The sequence below is a fragment of the Oncorhynchus keta genome, chromosome 2 (assembly GCF_023373465.1).
Source record: "Oncorhynchus keta strain PuntledgeMale-10-30-2019 chromosome 2, Oket_V2, whole genome shotgun sequence".
In the NCBI taxonomy this organism is placed as follows: domain Eukaryota; kingdom Metazoa; phylum Chordata; class Actinopteri; order Salmoniformes; family Salmonidae; genus Oncorhynchus; species Oncorhynchus keta.
In genome coordinates this window covers 77,573,752-77,594,779 of record NC_068422.1, presented here as the reverse complement: position 1 = coordinate 77,594,779, position 21,028 = coordinate 77,573,752, and the positions used below count along the sequence as shown (strand labels likewise).

Here is a 21,028-nt window from a genome sequence, read left to right as displayed (position 1 = left end):
TGTTTTGTACAGTGTACTTACTGTATTTAGAGTAAATAGTCTCACTTTATCTACCAGACAAAGAATCAAACAGGGAAAACATCTGAGACTTCAGAGACACAGAGCTAAAAATGTATTTATTGTATTCAGAGGAAATGAGTCTTCCTAAATGTAAAAGCCAGGAGGTGGAGACCGGAACAAACAGAGTGTTGGAAATGCATCAAGTTTGAGTCCTATTGAAAGCAGACACTTTCTGTTCACAGCGTGAAGGATTTAACGTGCCCCTACTCAGAGGGTCAAAGAGTCCCCTGTCTCCAGACACATCCTTTATGAGCTCTGTGCTCAACCCCTGAGAATTGGTCAGCAGAAGTCTGACCCACAGATCCAGCCGGCACATTACAGGCCAATCACCCAGTACGAAACAGGTGGACCAGGGAGGCTGAGATGACACACTTAGGGGAGAATCCTAACTTCTGCTTAAATCAAATGTTCACTTAGTGTCCCATTGACATTAATGCATGACTAAAATGTGATTTAAGTGTCTATCATCTCCTTCTCATCCGGCTGGCCTAAACCATATACTGTATAGTAACACCCCTACTTTAACATACAGTGAAAGAACAAGCTACCTGCTGTATTTCACTGATGCACACATGTTGCCTGTCCTACTGGAAATTATTACAGCACATACACTAACTCACCCAATCACTGACTGTTGTTGTTTTGGTAATCAGTGACTGTATTGGAAGGGGGAGTGATTTCACCTCTTTTCTGAGTATATAACCAGCTTCTCAGGCTACCTCTCAATGCGCTTCATTCTATAACTAGAGGACTCCTGATTTTTGTCTTTATCTGCTGTTGTCTAGTACTGTCTTTTTCCTAGCTAGGGCCATCTACTTTAAGTGTGGTCTGTCTTCCCAGTAGCCTACTTGGTGTGTGAACTGCTGACTGCTCATAACTTTCAGATGATTGTTGACGCATCAACCAGGATTAAGGGGCAGGGCAATTTGTGGCTGTTGTTGTTTGGATAATCAATGGCTATATTGAAGGGGGAGTAGTTTCTCCTTTCCTAGGCAATCAGCAATTAGTACAGAGAGATGTGCTCTTCACCTTTGCAAGGAAATTAGCAATTAGTACTTCCGTCTCCCCTGTTTTCTCAGCAGCAGCTGTAAGCGACGTGTCAGAGGCGGACTCGTTGCCACACTAAGGCTGTCACCGTAACAAAAACGGTTCTGCAGAGTTGTTCTTACCTAGTTATTTTCAGATGATCTCCTTTTGCTCTTGCTTTGGCAACTATGTGTGTGTTTTCTATACCTGTTAGCTCCTCTCCCTGTAGGCTTTACAGATGCTCCACACCCCTTGACAGCAACCCTTCTAATTTAGTGTATCCTGCACGCACAACCCATGTGGAATTCCTGGTCTTTGGCACCGGCTGTCACCCACCAGATACCCTTGGAGAGTTCCTCAATGTGCCTGACACCTTGATAAGCTAATTTCCTGAGGATGGTTCACCGCTCTTCATATCTGGTGACTTCAACCTCCCGATGTCTGCCTTTCAATTAATTTATTTCCAACTCTCTTTTCCTCTACTTGCCTCTTTTGAACTTCCCTTTGTCCAGTCTCCCACTCACAAGGCAGGGAATATGCTTGACCTCATCTTTACTAGAGGCTGTTCACCTACTAATCTCACTGCAACCCCCCTCCAGGTCTCTGATCACTACTTTGTTTCCTTTTCGGTCTTCCACTCCTCCATCCCTAACCACTCAGCCCCTATCCAAATGGTAATATGCCCTCGCAATCTTCACTCTCTCTCTCCCACTATTCTCTCCTCTTCTATTCTATCATCTCTCCCTTCAGCTAATTCCTTCTCCCTCCTGTCTCCTGATTCTGCATATTTGACCGTACTCTCCTCCCTTTCCACATCCTATGACTCGCACTGTCCCCTTTGCGCCCGGCCGGCTCTGACCATCTCTCTCGCTCTCTCAGAACGATCTTCTTGACCCTAACCTGTTGAGGCTTCAAGACGGGTCACTCAACTGAGACTGCTCTTCTCTGTGCCACGGAGGCTCTCCACACTGCCAAAGCTGGCTCTCTCTCCTCTGTTCTCATCCTCCTAGATCTATCTGATGCCTTTGACACAGTGAACAATCAGATCCTCCTCTCCACCCTCTCAGGGCTGGGCGTCTCCGGCTCTGCACACTCTTGGATTGCATCCTACCTAACAGGTCGTTCCTACCAGGTGACGTGGAGAGAATCTGAGTCTGCACCATGTATTCTCACTACTGGTGTCCCCCAGAGCTCGGTTCTAGACCCCTTCCTCTTCTCTCTGTACATCAAGTCACTTGACTCTGTCATATCCTGACATGGTCTCTCCTATCATTGCTATGTGGATGACACTCAATTACTTTTCTCCTTCCCCACTTCTGACACCCAGGTGGAGACACGCAACTCTGCGTGCCTGGCAGATATCTTAGCTTGGATGTCAGCACACCACCTCAAGCTCAACGAGACAGAGCTGCTCTTCCTCCCGGGGAAGGCCTGCCCACTCAAAGTCCTCTCCAATACAGTTGACAACGCCACGGTGTCCCCCTCCCAGAGCGCAAAGAACCTTGGCGTGACCCTGGATGACACTGTGTCGTTCTCTGCAAACATCAAAGCAGTGACTAGTACTTGCAGGTTCATGCTCTAAAACATCCGTAGAGTACGACCCTACCTCATACAGGAAGCAGCGCGGGTCTTAATCCAGGCCATCTGGACTACTGCAACTCGCTGTTGGTTGGTCTCCCCACTTGTGCCATCAAACGCCTGCTACTCATCCAAAACGCTGCAGCCCGCCTTCCTAAATACTCCCATATTACCCCACTTCTGGATTCCAGTCAAAGCTCGCATCCACTAGAAGACAATGGTACTTGCCTACGGAGCAGCAAGAGGATCTGCCTCTTCCTACCTTCAGGCTATGCTCAAACTCTACAACCCAAGCAATCTGTTCTGCCACCTCTGGTCCCTTACGAGAGGGCAGTGCAGCTCCCCCTCAGCCCAGCCCAAGTTCTTCTCTGTCCTGGCACCCCAATGGTGGAACCAGCTTCCCCCTGAAGCTAGGACAGCAGAGTCCCTACCCATCTTCCGAAAACATCTGAAACCCTACCTCTTCAAAGAGTATCTTAAAGAATTCCACAGTACCCCCACTCGCACCCATCCTCAATTTTTGTAAATAATATATATATATATATATATATATTTACAAATTTAAAAAGCCTTTTGTGAACTAACACTCGCACTTGACATTTTTCCCCCCTTACTAGCTCTGACTTTGCTGATAGCTACTTTATTGAGGAAATATGTAGTTACTATGACTGAAATGTGGTTGTCCCACCTAGCTATCTTAAGATGAATGCACAAAGTGGATTAAAGCATCTGCTAAATGACTCAAATGTAAATGTAAGACCAGGCTCTTTTGACTAAAGTGCCTCTTCATACCCAAAAAATGGTGGATAACATGCTGGGGCCTGGAGCTGGGGCCTGTCGTGAGAGAGACAGGGTTGTGATCTCCTCACCAGTCTGTGCCAGCCGTATTTCAAAACCTCTCATCCCCATTTTAACAAGTCCGTCGCTCTCCGCGCGGGGAATGCCTAAAACAGATGCAGCTGTCTCTTGGTCGGTGGAGGAGTTTTGCAGGGAGCGATTAGAGACTTGGCTGTGTTAGGGTGAGCCTGGCAGAGAGGGATGCAGTGGGATGCAGGCCAGCCACAGCAGCACTGGGGTGGAGAGGAGAGGGAGCCACTGCAACGTCCAGGCAGCCAGGCAGTCAAGCTCCTGACCCAGGACCCAGGGCAGGGCGGACCCATAGACTCACACAGACACACAATCTGACCTAATGAAAGTGAGATATGGAACAGAGACAGAGCACTGGCAAAGACACCAGTGGAGGAGCTGACTTCGACCGCCAAGACAAGGCTCTGGGGAAGAGACCGCTGAATTACAGTAGTAGGAGTCTATGGTTTTACCCTGTCAGAACTGGGACCTGTGTTAGCCTACATGTTGAAACCACACTATTTTCAGCCTTTAAGAGGTCATTTTACCCTTATACTCTTGTTGTTTGAAACCATACGAAACCATATGGTACTATTGAATACATTCACAGGGAAATGTTTCTTTAACTGGTGTGAAGAAAGTTTAAAGGAAGGAACAGGACGGCCATCTGTTATGTAAAGGGTATAGGGCCTAGACTTGACCAACAGTGGATGTTGAAGATTTTTTTTTTGGGGGGGGTTCATTAAGTTACTGTTATGGTAGATGTGGTAAAATACAGTAGATGTGGTAAAAGCTTTATCTCCTAACTATCCACAGAGCACTCAGAACACACCCTCCAGCTTTTGAGGTGGATCTTCAGCCCCACCATCACCCGCCAGCAGAAAAGTGTGTGGTCAGAGATTGCCCTTCAAAAATACACACACCCTTCTCAAGTGCCTATCCTTGTCATGTAAAGAGAAAGAGCAGGTCAATGGAATTCCAGCCATAAAAGCAGCTTTATTTTAGCATCCATCTGAAATGTGTAACCACATTCTATGGCTGAAATCTGGGTTTTCCTTCTTTCAGCGTAAAACCTGGATCGTGTATGAGGCGCACCATATTCAGTGACAAGGTCCAAGCCTTTCACATTAATCTCATGATTCATAGGTAGGGCTCAGTCTTTCCACTGTTAAGAGACAAAGGGGTATCCTAAAGAGACCTCGTTTAGCCTCTATGCATCGGTCAAACACAGTTTACAGTGCACACTACACTAATACTGTTGTACTCACTCTCATGATGAAGGCTCTTTATGAAGACAAACATCTGTTAACAAGTAGAGATATCCCTGACTATAATATATGTAGGAATATGTAACAGTCCTCTACAGAGGACAGGCTTTTCCTCTTTGTGTTATACAGAGGGGAGAAATGGCACCTGAAACAACACATTTCTTGGTAGGTAGAGTCAGTAGCACATTGCACTGAGGATCAGGACAAGTTCAAACAGTTCCCACCAAATTGTTCTGTTTCAGGGAAAATGCAGGAAGCCGTAGAAGAAGCCGTAGAAGAAGCAGTAGAAGAAGCCGTAGAAGAAGCCGTAGAAGAAGCCGTAGAAGAAGCCGTAGAAGAAGCCGTAGAAGAAACCGTAGAAGAAGCCGTAGAAGAAGCCGTAGAAGAAGCCGTAGAAGAAGCCGTAGAAGAAGCCGTAGAAGAAGCCGTAGAAGAAGCCGTAGAAGAAGCCGTAGAAGAAGCCGTAGAAGAAGCCGTAGAAGAAGCCGTAGAAGAAGCCGTAGAAGAAGCCGTAGAAGAAGCCGTAGAAGAAGCCGTAGAAGAAGCCGTAGAAGAAGCCGTAGAAGAAGCCGTAGAAGAAGCCGTAGAAGAAACCGTAGAAGAAGCCGTAGAAGAAGCCGTAGAAGAAGCCGTAGAAGAAGCCGTAGAAGAAGCCGTAGAAGAAGCCGTAGAAGAAGCCATAGAAGAAGCCGTAGAAGAAACCGTAGAAGAAGCCGTAGAAGAAGCCGTAGAAGAAGCCATAGAAGAAGCCATAGAAGAAGCCGTAGAAGAAACCATAGAAGAAGCCGTAGAAAAAGCCGTAGAAGAAGCCGTAGAAGAAGCCGTAGAAGAAGCCACACAGTTTTCCAGCTGCCATCTTTAGTAGTAATGCTGATCAAAAGAGCTGCTTCCAACTCATTCTCTCTGTTCTTTTCTTACTCTTTGCTTCCTCATATCAAAGACCCCAAATAACACATTTGTCACTTTACAATACCTATAGAGATATCCTACACCCTCTGTAAGATTTTTCCTCTAGTGTACTGTAGAAATATCATATCAACTCAACCAGAGTAGATAGTAGCGTATGGGTACCGTGTCCAGTAACAAAAAGCCATTAGACAAGAATGGTGGATTTGAGGATGTGTCCCATGGATCTGAGTGAGATGTGTGTGAGCCCTGTGGAATTTAAGGCATCCCATGGAAAGCATCAACTAAAGCACCCGTGTAGAGAGAAGAACTTAGCAGTGTTCTCAGTCTAAAGTAATGTACTGTGGACTCCAAAATTACTGGCACCCCTGACTGGCAATACACAAACAATACTTACAAAAATATAAACATTATAATTATAGAGATAAACTCAAAATACCAACATGTGAGAAATACTGTACTTTATTAATGTTTCAATGGAACCAAACAAAATCATACAACTATTTAATACAAAATACATTTCACCAAAATCAAACTTTAAAAATTATTGGCACTCCTCATTTAGTACTCTGGCAAGGATAACAGCCTGGTCTTTTCCTGTAATGTTTGACAAGGTTAAGGAACACATTTGGAGGGATTTTGGACCATTCCTCTATGCAGATCCTTTCAAGATCCTTCACATTCTCGGCTTTGCGCTTATCAACTGTCTTCTTCAACTCAGCCCACAGGTTTTCACTTATCAACTGTCTTCTTCAACTCAGCCCACAGGTTTTCACTTATCAACTGTCTTCTTCAACTCAGCCCACAGGTTTTCACTTATCAACTGTCTTCTTCAACTCAGCCCACAGGTTTTCACTTATCAACTGTCTTCTTCAACTCAGCCCACAGGTTTTCACTTATCAACTGTCTTCTTCAACTCAGCCCACAGGTTTTCACTTATCAACTGTCTTCTTCAACTCAGCCCACAGGTTTTCACTTATCAACTGTCTTCTTCAACTCAGCCCACAGGTTTTCACTTATCAACTGTCTTCTTCAACTCAGCCCACAGGTTTTCACTTATCAACTGTCTTCTTCCATTCAGCCCACAGGTTTTCACTTATCAACTGTCTTCTTCAACTCAGCCCACAGGTTTTCACTTATCAACTGTCTTCTTCCATTCAGCCCACAGGTTTTCACTTATCAACTGTCTTCTTCAACTTCAGCCCACAGGTTTTCACTTATCAACTGTCTTCTTCCATTCAGCCCACAGGTTTTCACTTATCAACTGTCTTCTTCCAACCCACAGGTCAGCCCCATTCAGGTTTTCACTTATCAACTGTCTTCTTCAACTCAGCCCACAGGTTTTCACTTATCAACTGTCTTCTTCCATTCAGCCCACAGGTTTTCCATTGGATTGAGGTCCAGTGACTGAGATGGTCATGGCAGAACATTGATGTTGTTGTCACAGAACCATTTCTGTGTGGATCTTGAGGTATGTTTTGTTGGAAAGTCCACCTACGGCCAAGTCCCAGCCTTCTGGCAGAGGCAACCAGATTGTCAGCCAAAATTGCCTGATACTTGGTGGAATTCATTATGCCATCAGTCTTAACCAGTGCTCCTGGACCTCTGTAATTAAAACAGCCGCAAAACATCACTGACCCCCCTCCATATTTCACCGTGGGTATGAGGTGCCTCTCCTTGTATGCATCCCTGTTTCGACGCCAAACATGCCGATGCTGTATCTCACCAAAATGTTACATTTTGGTCTCATCTGACCAGAGCACCTTCTTCCAGTCATAATTTAAATGATGTTTGGCAAACTCCAAGCGCTTGCGTCTGTGTCTTGGGATCAGAAAGGGCTTTCTTCTGTCAACCCATCCAAAGAGCCTGTGGTTGTGGAGGTGTCGTCTGGTGGTGCTTTTTGAAACCTGGTGACCCAAAGACTCCACCAAGGCCTGCAATTCTTTCACAGTGATTCTTGGGGATTTTGTTGCTTCTCTCACCATCCTCCTCCCTATCCTGGGGGGCAAAATGCATTTGCGTCCTCTACCCGTGAGGTTTTCAACTGTTCCGTATCTTTTGAATGTTATAATAATTGCCCTGACAGTGCTCAATTGTATATTCAATCGTTTGTGGATGTTCTTGTAGCCATTACCAGATTTATGAAGGTCTACAACTGTCACGCCCTGGCCATAGAGTGACTTTTAATCTCTATTTTGGTTAGGCCAGGGTGTGACTAGGGTGGGCATTCTAGTTTCTTTATTTCTATGTTTTCTGTTTCTATGTTATGGCCGGGTGTGGTTCTCAATCAGGGACAGCTGTCTATCGTTGTCTCTGATTGGGAATCATATTTAGGCAGCCTGTTTTTCCACCTTAGTTGTGGGTAGTTGACTTTGTTAGTGGCCTGTATTGCCTGAGTAAGTGGCGGTTTTGGTATTACTTGTTTTTGTTGGTGACATTTATAACATTAAAAAGAAATGTACGCTCACCATGCTGCACCTTGGTCCGGTCATTTCCCTGACAACGTTCGGGATAACAACCATCTGTCTCTTTTGAACTGCCAGTTATTTTGTTTCCTTCATGTTGTTGGATGACAAAGGGATATTGCATTATGTTAAGTAGCATTGTTTAATATAATGTTTACATACATATTAGTCATCTCTACTCATCTTCCCTAGTGAAACAGGAAGTGAAGTAATGGCTCAATATAGTTCCTTGACTTAAATAAGAGGAATTTAATTCCTGGTTAAATTTTGGTAGATGTGATTTATTTTGTGAAACCTTGATTTGGAGGACATAGATTTTTTTTTAAATCAATAAATGATTTTGGTGGGTTCCATTGAAACATTAATAAAGTACAGTATATCTCATTTGTATTTTAAGTTTATCGCTATAATGATATTGTTTATATATATTTTTTAAGTATTGTTTGTGCATTGCCAGTCAGGGGTGCCAGTAATTTTGGAGCTCACTGTATGTAATACATCTATTGCATTTAGCAAAGCCTTTTATCCAAAGAGACATACAATGTTATTTATGGGTGGCCCCGGGAATTAAACCCACCATCCTGGCGCCATGCTCTACCAACTGAGCTAACAGGACTGTAACAGGACTGTGGTAGTAGAATATGGTTTACTACTCTCTCACTGACAGAGATAGACACATCTCTAGCTCTGAGAATACCTCCATGCTGGATGGTTCTAGTGCTGCTATGAAATCTGGCACCATTCTGTTAAATTTCTTACGAGCCTTAGGAGATCACAGTGGGCCACACGCCAAGAGTCATTCAATGTCATTCATTTCACCGTTTATGTTGAGCTATCTAATGAAGTGTGTAGTGCAATTCCACAGTTATGTTGAGCTTTTCAAATAAGAGTGCATTGCATATAACCCAGTTCCACAGGCCTGAGGCGGCTCATTGGAGCCAAGGCATCACAGCTGTAGGAAGACCAATCTTAATACAAAGCAAGACTCTGAGCACAAAGAGACTACAGAACAGACCAAGTGTTTAGCCAGCTAAGCTCTCTTACATTCAGCATGCAGCCTGCCTGTCTCACAGTAAGCACAGGGACTTAATAGGAACCAATACAAGCAGGCTTTACTGACATTTTTAACCGATGACTACTGGATATCTGCCAAATCCTTTTTTTATACTATCTAGGGCCATTTTGAAGAAAGAAGATGTTCCGTTTCTGACATTCTCTAATAGTCTGATACTCAACTCACTGCCTGACTAACAGTATGAGCTCTGAGACATGGACCTAAAGGAAATGTCACCGTGTTTACTGAGCTATAAAGTCTGACTGATATATCATCAAAGTGGGTCAGGAACATGAGCAAGAGGCATGCAGGGACACCTTAGGTCAGAGGTCAGATTGAGAGCTAGGTTGTTTATCATATTGATCCGGGATGGACCACACAAAATGCATGTGTTTTGCCAGACTAATAGAAAGAGTAGAGGATCAATATTTATTTATTCAACCTGTATTTAGCCAGGTAAATTATTGAGAACAAATGATCTACTGCAGTAATACAGGGATTGTCACTGAGCCTAATTTAGGTCAAACCTGTCTGTGTCTGCAGTGTGTATTTAGGACTGTAGAGCTATAGGGGTATGAGTGGGCAGGATGCCAAGCTCTCCAGGATCTGCAGTGGGAAACTCTACTTATCTATTGTGTGTGTGGTACACATAAATAAACACACATACTCCTGCATTACTCGCTCCAGCACAACCTCTCATCACATTTGAAAATCACCCCCATCCGCACACACACACATACACACTCACACACACCCTGAGCTTATAAAACACAGCAACACAGAGTTCAGACGAGGCAGAAACAGATCTGGGCTCTACTCTATGCAACATGTCTATAGGATAAATCTGATTGAGCTCAAAGAGAATGCAGCCATAAGCCTCTGCAGACACATTGTGAAATAACAGAGTCAAAGTTTAACCATACAAAGTAAAGAGATGCCTGCTGCAAACTGACTCCAGCTCCACACAGAGGACAGAATAAACAGAGCCTTTGGTTACAGCTACAGTAGGAGATGTGATTTTATTGTACGCAAGCAAAAAGGGCCAAGGCAGGAAAAGCAGATGTTTCAGTGTCTATGTCATCAGTCTACTTTGGTCTCCTCAATATAATTTATGACAGCATCTCACTGCTACTATGGGATGTGCTCTGACCTGCTGAATATATTCCCTAGGTGAGTATACACAGAAATCAGGCCTCAATACGTTCCCTAGTAGGGAGAGAGAGAGAGTACAGAATGGTTCCTGGTTGGTTTAGCTCACAATGTGTAGCAGATGGTGAAGTTACTGTCGGAAATACTAAAGCACTGTCGGAAATGCCTAGGCTTTCTGGGTAAGTGGTGTTGACGTTGGCGTCGGTTCAAATCCAGGGTCCGCCTTGGACAGAGATGGACCGTGTTATACACAAGTAAACCTACTGGGAAACTCACTGCAGGGTATCAGAGACAGAGAGCCAAAAAGGACCCAGACACATAGAGTACAGTACACACTGCAGTTCATACCACACCCACAGACCACAGCAGTATAAGCTAGAGTACAGTCCAATACAGTAGAGTACAGTACACACTGCAGTTCATACCACACCCACAGACCACAGCAGTATAATCTACAGTAGAGTACAGTCCAATACAGTAGAGTACAGTAGAGCAGTCCAGTCCAGAAAGTCTAGTCCAGACTACTGTCCATACCACAACAGTGTAAGTTTCAGTACAGTCCAGTTCAGTGCACTACAGTATAGTAGAGTACAGTACAGTGCACACTGCAGTCCATACCACACCCACAGACCAGCTGCATGAATACTGAGTGAGATCCCACCCCGGCCACATAAAAGCAGACCACTCCCTCCATGGGGTCAGCTAGTCACCACACAGCCCAGAGATCTATCGGCTGGAGGGCGAGAGGTCTGGTGAGAACACTGGCCCCTGTGATAAATCACAATTTCACTGGTATTAAAAGTGGAAATTACTTAAAGCTAATATGAGATGAGAGGGACTCTTTATCTTGATTAAATCTTAACATAGTAAAGATCTCCATGGGGGAAAAAATGTGGTTGAGAGCGCAGCAAATTGGGTTGAAGGGAGACTCAGAGGCAAGCACGAGTTCCTAGAGCGCAACTTGGAAAGGGTTCACTCAGAATTATGGCTTAAAATCATATTGGAAAAACATCTCTAAGAGTTCAATCCTGATGAAATAAGAAGTAAAACGTATCCAGCTGCACACTGGACACAGCCAGTCAATATAACAGGTTTACACAGGGACTGTTGTCTTTCCAAGTGCTGGCCACAGGTGTGTTTTAGAGATGTATATAAAAAAATCAAGTCAAAGGAACAAATATGTCCATCATGATCCTTCATTGAGATCCCAGATCCTGGACTCAGAACCCAATCACCCCAAGCTGACCTCTGTTTCACTCCTTATGGACGGATAACAGTGTTATACTCTGCTGCCCTCTGCTGGTTATATATAGTTGATTAAATGTCTTTAATAAAATGTGCTGTCATCTTGCATTTGGATGCAGTTGATCTTGAGAACTCTATTGGGGCCGTGTTTTCTCGTGTATGAAGGTTTGTGTGGAATGATGTCAACATTTCATCTCAATGAATTAAGCTTTTCTTTCCTCTGATTCCATCCATCCTGTCACTGTTCTGTTCTATTCTGAGTGGTTTGGCAGGAGTCCACAGGTCTGACCAGGCCACTGGTAAATGAGTTAAGTGTCCTACCTGACACCTCCCTGCCACACAGATGGAAGTCTCGTTCTGGCCGCACGGCGTCCCATCGATGACCCTATCCGACTGACGCACATAGAAGCGGAAACCGATCGCACGACAGTTGAGCTCACAACGCTGGTCCCCTGAAACTGTGAAAGAGGAGACACAGAAATGAATGATTTGATATGATTTATGAGTACAAAACATTATCTCTCTCTGGTAGGGTGCCTGGCAGGGCTGTAAATGTACATTGTTCAATGTAGGTGGACAAGCTGGGTAGACTGCAGCATTAGAATTGTGATCTAGTGCAGTAATTGGTGAAGAGATGCAGAGTTGTTGTTTTCTTCCATTGAGCCATGCTGCCATCTAGCAACTGATGGAGTGGACTAAATACTGGCACGTCCTCACAATTATCCTGTGATTACAAGTGATGAGTAAATCAATGTCTGCAGTGTGCCTTCTACAGTGAAAGGTAATGCCAAGCAACGAGGGATTCAAGGAAAGCTAACCAAATTCTGAATAAATCCAAGGGATCAAGGGAAGTTAACAGGTTGTTTGCTCCTCTCTGGTGATCCATTAGTAGTAATTAGAACCACAGATCTCTGGGTGGTGTCTCTTGTGTGGGAGGGAGGCAGATGCCCTCCAGGCCTGGAAACCACTGGGAGTTGGCAGGCAGTGGGGTGTATGTAACGTCAGGTATGTAATCCACCTGCACTTGGACTTCACTCAGATGTTTTGTCCATTAGCTCATGAGGTTACAAGGACAGCTATTGCTAAAAGTGTTGTAATTGCATGTTCATGTGTTTGAGATTTTATGTTATTATTTTTATTTCACCTTTATTTAACCAGGTAGGCTAGTTGAGAACAAGTTCTCATTTGCAACTGCGACCTGGCCAAGATAAAGCATAGCAGTGTGAACAGACAACACAGAGTTAGTTACACATGGAGTAAACAATTAACAAGTCAATAACACAGTAGAAAAAAAAGGGGGAGTCTATATACAATGTGTGCAAAAGGCATGAGGAGGTAGGCGAATAATTACAATTTTGCAGATTAACACTGGAGTGATAAATGATCAGATGGTCATGTACAGGTAGAGATATTGGTGTGCAAAAGAGCAGAAAAGTAAATAAATAAAAACAGTATGGGGATGAGGTAGGTAAAAATGGGTGGGCTGTTTACCGATAGACTATGTACAGCTGCAGCGATCGGTTAGCTGCTCAGATAGCAGATGTTTGAAGTTGGTGAGGGAGATAAAAGTCTCCAACTCACAGGCAGCAGAGAACTGGAACGAAAGGCGGCCAAATTAGGTGTTGGCTTTAGGGATGATCAGTGAGATACACCTGCTGGAGCGCGTGCTACGGATGGGTGTTGCTATCGTGACCAGTGAACTGAGATAAGGCGGAGCTTTACCTAGCATGGACTTGTAGATGACCTGGAGCCAGATAGGTATCAAGCAAACTTGACCTGTCCTCATCAACTAAAGTGAAGTTGTTTGAGCTTTATTCTAGTCATACGTCTGCAGTAAATACCATTCACTCCAACAGAGAGAAGAAAAACATCAAATGTTAATCAGTATCCTAAAAGTAATTGTCTATCCTTGAGGTGTTTTGACTGTTGCTTGGATACTTAAGACACCTCGATCTCTAAACAGCTAAACAACATCTGGCAGCTCAGGACATTCATCAAAATGGCCGAGACAGGTGACATACTTTGGTGCTTACATCACCTCACACCTTGGATAATATTGTCCAACACCAAGGCAATATGAAAAACATGACAAGACCCTCCCATACCTTCATTGAAAGGCTCCCACTCGTACAGTCGACCCATGAAGGGATAGCTGTTGTAGGAAGAACACTGCACCGCTCTGATGTGTCTGCTGGCTGGAGGACAGGCCTGGACAGACATATAGACAGATAGAGAGTGAATATGTGTCCCCCGGCCTACTAAGTCCAGAAATGGCCACATTCTCCCCCAAGGTAAATTCCAGTGTTTACAATCGCAGCCCAGCATTGTCAACCATCGCAACATCTCCACTATATCTGTCTTATCAGACCTCATCTTCCTTAATAACCTCCATGCTTTACCCTTCATGATTGATTTAGCTGTTTAGCTGATGGCTGAACCGTTCTTACATCGGTGTTGCAAATCTTGTACTGGTTGTGCTCTCCCACACAGGAGGAGGTGGGCAGTGGGTTGTAGGGCCGTCCAAAGGGTTGCTGAGCCGCTGAGGCCACGCTGGATGAGTGCTGCTGCTCCTGCCTAGGTTGGTGCCTCTGGCTGGGCTGGTAGAGTGAGGAGGACCAGGGTGGGTTAGAATTGGGCTGGAGGGCTGGGTTGGGGTTAGAGTCAGGGTTAGACCTGGGCTGGGGGGCTGGGTTGGGGTTAGAGTTAGGGTTAGCCCTGGGCTGGGGGGCTGGTTTGGGGTTAGAGTTGGGGTTAGCCCTGGGCTGGGAGGCTGGATTAAGGTTAGACCTATGCTGGGAGGCTGGATTAGGGTTAGACTTGGGCTGGGAGGCTGGGTTAGGGTTAGAGTTAGAGTTATGGTCAGCCCTGGGAGGGGTGGCTGGGTTATGGTTAGACCTGGGAAGGGAGGCTGGGTTAGGGTTAGACCTGGGTTGGGGGGCTGGGGGCTGGTGATGGACTGGGCTGTAGCTGTGGAGATGGGGGTTGTTGTAGGGTGGCCGATAGGGGTTAGGCCTGTGGCCTCCGTGCCTGGTGGCTGACGGGCTGGGGTCAGAGAGTGGGGAGCGTCTCTGTCTGTGGGAGAGACCAGTCCCTGTCTCTATCCCAGACCTCTGGCCTGTGTCAGTCTGGAGAGACACAACGTAAGGCATCCTCCCATAGCCATACTTCCCTGGAATGATGGGACTGTCACTGCCCCTCCTGAAAACACACACACACACACACACACACACACACACACACACACACACACACACACACACACACACACACACACACACACACACACACACACACGGGTAAAGACAATTGTCTGTGCTAAATAACCTCCACTTACGGCACTTGTTTACATTCAAAATGTGTTGACTGGACTATCAAAGACTGTCAAACAAAATGTCAAAGATACACAGCGGATGGAAGCAGATGGATATTACTATCAGCAAACAAGCGACGAGCAGAGAGTGCTTTGTCTGGAGACTTGGATTCCTACGTCAACAACCCCCCATTACTCAACTGTCAGCTCTATTTATTTAAAAGCTTTTTAACTCGAGCTCACAGGAAGGAGGCCACAAACCCGCCAAGCACAAGCCGAGCCATTTACTCCATCCATAAAAGAATAGCTTTACACTGGAGGGGAGTCCAATGGACCATGGGGTGAGCTGGAGCTCCACAGGAACACTTTTAGACTGGGCTGCTCAACATGCAGGGCATTAAACACAGGTCAGACTGAAAGACAGAGACAGGCCCCTGTCTGTATGGTGTGATAGATACTGTACCTGTGTCCAGCATTGGCCTCTCTGTCTCTCTGCTGGTCCCTCAGCTCTCCTCGGCGGGCCAAGCTGGTGTTGCTGATGGACGGTGGGGGTCTCCCAGGGTTGGTGCGGTGCAGTGGGACAGTGGGTCTTAGGGCAGACACTACATGGCCTGGGTTCTGGTTGGGGTGGTGGCCATCCGGCCTGGAGGGGTAAGCAACAGCACCCATGGAGGGGGTGTGGGAGGGTAGGCAGGGTCGGTTCTGTTCCTGAACCCCTCCCCCACAGGAGCGGGAGCAGGAGGACCAAGGCCCCCAGGAGCCCCAGGAGCCTGGGGCCCCACCCTGCACTCCTCCAGCCTCCTGCTGCTCTGCCCTTTGAGGAACCTGCAGGAACATCCTGAGTTAAAGCTCTACACCACCCACAGCATGGATAGCATGAAACAGATACCACTTAAGAGCAGAGTAGAGAAGAAAAAGAATAACATCATTATTCATATTCTTGAAGCCAATGAGATAATGACCTCATGTCATCAACAACGGTTTTCTTTCTCCCTCGCTGTGTATGCGATGAGCTTCTGTTCATGTCGGATAAAACCCAGATTTGTCTGATTAGAGGTTGTCTGTTACTCTCCCATCCCCTACTGACTACCTGCTTATCCCTCTGTTGACTCTAGCCCTCTGTGTAAAGCTGCCATAGACGTATTAGCGCCTTAGTGGCTATCACTGCACTCTCTGCCTCAGGACCCTGCGCCAGCCAACCCTGCCCTGCACCAGCCAGCTTTGCCTGAGGAGCCGCTCAGAAGGAAATCCAGCTCTTTAAGAGCCACTTTGTCTACATTCATCCTGTCCTCTGTGAGCTTACACATGCACATGGTAAAGGCTCAGCCTCCCTTTGGCGTTGAGAAGACTGTAAGAGAATACCCAAACGGATAGTAGGGAGAGTTGGCAGATAGCTCTCCTTCTGTCAGTCACCGACATGGGGCTATTCAGAGATCACTCAGACCATGGCCTCCTCCTCGCTGCAGCCTTTGTAACTATACTCCACTGTCATCTCCAGGGTCAGCCATGGGTCAAACAGCTGGACTCCTGGAAACGCAAAGGGCCAACAGAGACAAACTCTCTCCCAGAGAGGAATGCCCCATCCGACAGTTAGCCTGTCCATCAACACTCTCCACAAAGTACCGTTATAAATATTGGTCCATCATTCATTTGCTCTCTCTCTCTCTCTCTCTCTCTCTCTCTCTCTCTCTCTCTCCCTCTCCCTCTCCCTCTCCCTCTCCCTCTCCCTCTCCTCCCCCCCTTCCCAAGCCACTCTTCATTTCTCATATGACTGAGGTTGAAGGGGATGTATTGCTGACTGCTGGTATGATCCTCTACCTGTTCCCCAGTGTTGGACAACGTATTTTCACCACTGCTCTCCTGTGAGTGAGTAGATTTACACCTGGATCGGATTCCCCTGGGGGGGGGGCATCCTTCCTCAATGACTGATTGCATGTTTAAATGGCCCGAGATAGACTAGTGTTGTATTTAATGGCTCTGTGGTTGAACAATATCATCACGGCAGCAGACACTATAAACTTCCCCTGTACAGTTGAAAGGATATGCATCCTCTGTGAACTGGAGGGTGTTAATTGGCTACAGTTACGATCGGAAGACAAGATCATGCCTTCTTTGGCAGTTCAGATTCCGTGAGTCTGTGCCAACTGGTGTGAGATGATGATAAAGGCGAGTGAAAAATGGATTCTCAGGCTGCAAACACATGAGGGAGGTCTATCGTCCTGTGCTTGGGGATGTCAAACAGACCACACACATGTTAAAACTCCACCCAGCACAACCCCCTCCCTGCTCCCCTTCTCCCGTCTGCTGACCCCCAGCCACTCTACTGACCTTCCTGTGGTCTATAGTGAGTTGGCAATCCAGGGGATTTGGCCTGAGCAGCAGCAGAAGCATGGAAACTCTGTGTGTGACAGATAGCATACTGAGCTATAACACATTTAACAGCTTTTTTACAGAGAAAACGTATTATAATCTAAAATGGAGACAATTAAAACAAAACGATTATATTGAGTCATGCATAGTGCATGATCAGCAGCTGCAGTGTGATACAACATGTTTATGATGAGTCTGTTCAGTGTACAGTACACCAACATGTTTAAGATGAGTCTGTTCAGTGTACACCAAGTGATATCTCACCTCAGAATCCAGATACAAAGTCCCCTCATATCTCCTAGATTTTGAGGGCTACAGTACCTAAAAAAAGGACATGTTGTATTTGCAGACATAATGACATTAATAACACAGCAATAAAGCAGTAATATCATATTTAATACAACACTTTCTCCTCAAGACCACATGCAGTGTCTGGTCTGCTCTTTAGTGTCTCCGTTTGTCTGAAGGTCCTGACCATAGACTCAGGGGAACATGGCTTCTGCCCACTTGACCATGTGTGTTGACCCTTGACACTTACCCTGGTCCTAATGAAGGGCCTCCCACTGAAACAGGACTCCATTTTCAGATGGCTGGACTGCAGGGACACTTTTATCACTGTGCATGTAGTAAAAACTCATCTGTGATGTATCTCTCAAAATAAACCACACTTGGTATGATGAATGTGGGGGTTTAAAGATCCCAACTTAAACATAGTTGTTTTGTTTGTCTCACACTGGTGCAATTCCACTCCATGTGAGGTTTGGAAAGTTCCATTGTCATTAAATAAATAATATTCACAATATCTATTTACTTTATTTTCACAAAAGCCTAGAATTTAATTTAACCAAAAACATGTAGGCTATGCCTATTACTTCAAACGTCTTTAAAACGTATTATGAGGCTGGGCTATTACAAATATGATTTAGTTATGGTAAACACCATCACAATTGCAGGCATGTATATATCTGTGCTATCAACAAATAGAAAGCTGGCTGCACCCTGCGCAAAAAGATCGACATTCTGTCAAACACGACTACAGGGACGGGACAGGAGGCTCTCGTCCAGGCTGAGAGGTTTTGATATAAAGTGTGAGCGCGCAGTAGCGAGCCATTAAATTACACTTTCAAAATCTGAAATCCTTAGCGATTTAATAGAAACATAGCATGTAGGCTACCATTTGAATGTTCTTTGAAAGAAATTAGTCGACAAAACAAAAACACTATAAGGATAATTATGGATAAATTACTAAAATGTCAATAATTTAATCAATTGCATTATAATGTTTCCTTATGTATTATATGATTACGATTAGGCTATTATGATTATTATTAGGCCTATATTATTACACTTTCATAAAACGTAAATGGTCTGTTCCTACCTTGGATGACTGTGTTTGTGTTTGCTACCCTGTTGCTTTCTCCAGTGCAGTATTGCTGCTTCTCAATGGTAAATTGGGGCGCCAGTTATCCTCATAATCCAAGCTATCGACAGAGTTCAATCCAGGTGTAAAAAAGTTACTACAACCGAATCAGTTAATCCATTTTAAAACCGCTCCAAATATCCAAACGTTCTGTAAACGTGCTGGTCACTGGTCAACATGACATTATTCCGTTCATTTTCACTCTCTCTCTCTCTCTCTCTCTCTCTCTCTCTCTCTCTCTCTCTCTCTCTCTCTCACGCACGCACGCTCTCTGTATCCCTGGCGTCCTGAAACACAATTCTACTTAGAGGGAGAATGAAAGTCATGGGAACGACAGAGAAGAAAACAACTTGTTGCGCCCCCTGCTGCCTCTCTTACTCTCTCTACTATATAAACGGAGTGTACAAAACACCCTGCATGGTGTGGGCATGGACTCTACAAGGTACCACATTGCCCATTCACCCTCTGAATGGCACACATACATAACCCATGTCTCAATTGTCTCAAGGCTTAAAAATCCTTCTTTAACCTGTCTTCTCCCCTTCGTCTACACTGATTTAAGTGGATTTAACAAGTGACCACCTGGATTCACCTGGTCAGTCTATGTCATGGAAATAGTAGGTGTCCTTAATGTTTTGTACACTAAGTGTGTCACGACTTCTACCGAAGTCGTTGCCTCTCCTTGTTTGGGCGGTGCTCGGCATGCGACGTCACCGGTCTTCTAGCCATCATTGATCCTTTTTTCATTTTCCATTGGTTTTGTCTTGTCTTCCCACACACCTGTTTTCTATCCCATTCATTACCTGTTTTGTATTTAACCCTCTGTTTCCCCTCATGTCTTTGTCAGAGATTGTTTTATTGTCAGTGTAGTGTGATTGTTGTATAGGTGCGCGTCGGGTCCTCGTACCCATGTTTGTTTGTTTGTTTGTTTGTTTGTTTGTTTGTTTATGTACGTTTAGTGTTATGGAGCACACTCCGTGGACTTTATTAAAAGACTCAATTTTACACTCCATTTTTTTTCACTCCATGTTTTTTACGCGTTTTGTTTTCACCCTATCCTACAGACCAGGTTCCCAGAACGCGAAGGCAGATACACTGTCCCGAATGTATGACACAGAGGAGCAACCCATGGATCCCACTCCCATACTCCCGGCCTCTTGCCTGGTGGCACCGGTAGTGTGGGAGCTGGACATTGAGCAGGCATTGCGTACAGAGCCCGCTCCCATTCAGTGTCCGGCTGGGCGTCTGTACGTTCCGTCTGCTGTCCACGACCGGCTGATCTATTGGACCCATACGTCACCCTCCTCTGGTCATCCTGGTATTGGTCGGACGGTGCGCTGTCTTAGTGGAAAGTACTGGTGGCCCACTTTAGCTAAGGATGTGAGGGTTTATGTTTCCTCCTGTTCGCTGTGCGCCCAGTGCAAGGCTCCTAGACACCTGCGCAGAGGTAAGTTTTACAACCCTTACCGTTTCCACAATGGCCGTGGTCGTACCTGTAGGTGGATTTCCTGACTGATCTTCCTCCTAGACTGCGGAGGCTCTGTTTACACACGTCTTCTGGCACTACGGTGTGCCTGAGGATTTAGTGTCTGATCGGGTTCCCCAGTTCATGTCGAGGGTCTGGAGGGCATTCATAGAACGTCTGGGGGTCTCGGTCAGCCTTACCACAGGTTTTCACCCCGAGAGTAACGGGCAGGTGGAGAGAGAACCAGGATGTGGGTAGGTTTCTGAGGTCTTACTGCCAGGCCCGGCCCGGGGGAGTGGGCAGCGTTCGTGCCCTGGGCAGAGATGGCCCAGAACTCGCTCCGCCACTCCTCCACTAACCTTTCTCCCTTCCAGTGTGTATTGGGGTATTAGCCAGTTCTGGCTCCTTGCATCAGAGTCAGACCGAGGCTCCTGCGGTGGACGACTGGTTCCGGCGCGCTGAGAAAACATGGGACGCCGCCCAGAAAGTTGCTGCAGACTGTCACTGCAGTGAGGCCCCGTGTTCGCACCTGGCTCTCGACCCGAAACCTGCCCCTCCGCCTGCCCTGTCGGAAGCTGGGTCTGCGGTTTGTGGGGCCATTTAAAGTCCTGAGGAGAGTGAACGAGGTATGTTACAGATTACAGCTTCCCCCCAATTACCGCATTAACCCCTCATTCCATGTGTCTCTCCTCAGGCCGATAGGGGCTGGCCCACTCCAGGAGTCTGTGTGGGAGGTTCCTCCACCCCCTCTGGAAATTGAGGGAGCCCCGGCGTACTCCGTTCATTCCATACTGGATTCGAGACGTCGGGCGAGGGGCCTTCAGTACCTCGTGGACTGGGAGGGGTATGGTCCGGAGGAGAGATGC

At 45.9% G+C, this 21,028-nt stretch overlaps 1 protein-coding gene across 1 annotated transcript in view; it reads right to left on the bottom strand.

The window, feature by feature from the left end:
- LOC118360671 (thrombospondin type-1 domain-containing protein 4-like) overlaps positions 1–15,935 on the bottom strand; it is a 43,111-nt gene extending 27,176 nt beyond the window's left edge. Inside the window, exons 1-4 of the mRNA XM_035739965.2 lie at positions 15,371–15,935; positions 14,045–14,795; positions 13,703–13,805; positions 11,919–12,055 (exon numbers count right to left, since the gene is read on the bottom strand). Of these exons, the coding sequence (XP_035595858.2) occupies positions 11,919–12,055; positions 13,703–13,805; positions 14,045–14,795; positions 15,371–15,744 (1,365 nt within the window). The 5' untranslated portion in view covers positions 15,745–15,935. The remainder of the gene's footprint in view (positions 1–11,918; positions 12,056–13,702; positions 13,806–14,044; positions 14,796–15,370) is intronic.
- Positions 15,936–21,028: the final 5,093 nt, after the last annotated feature.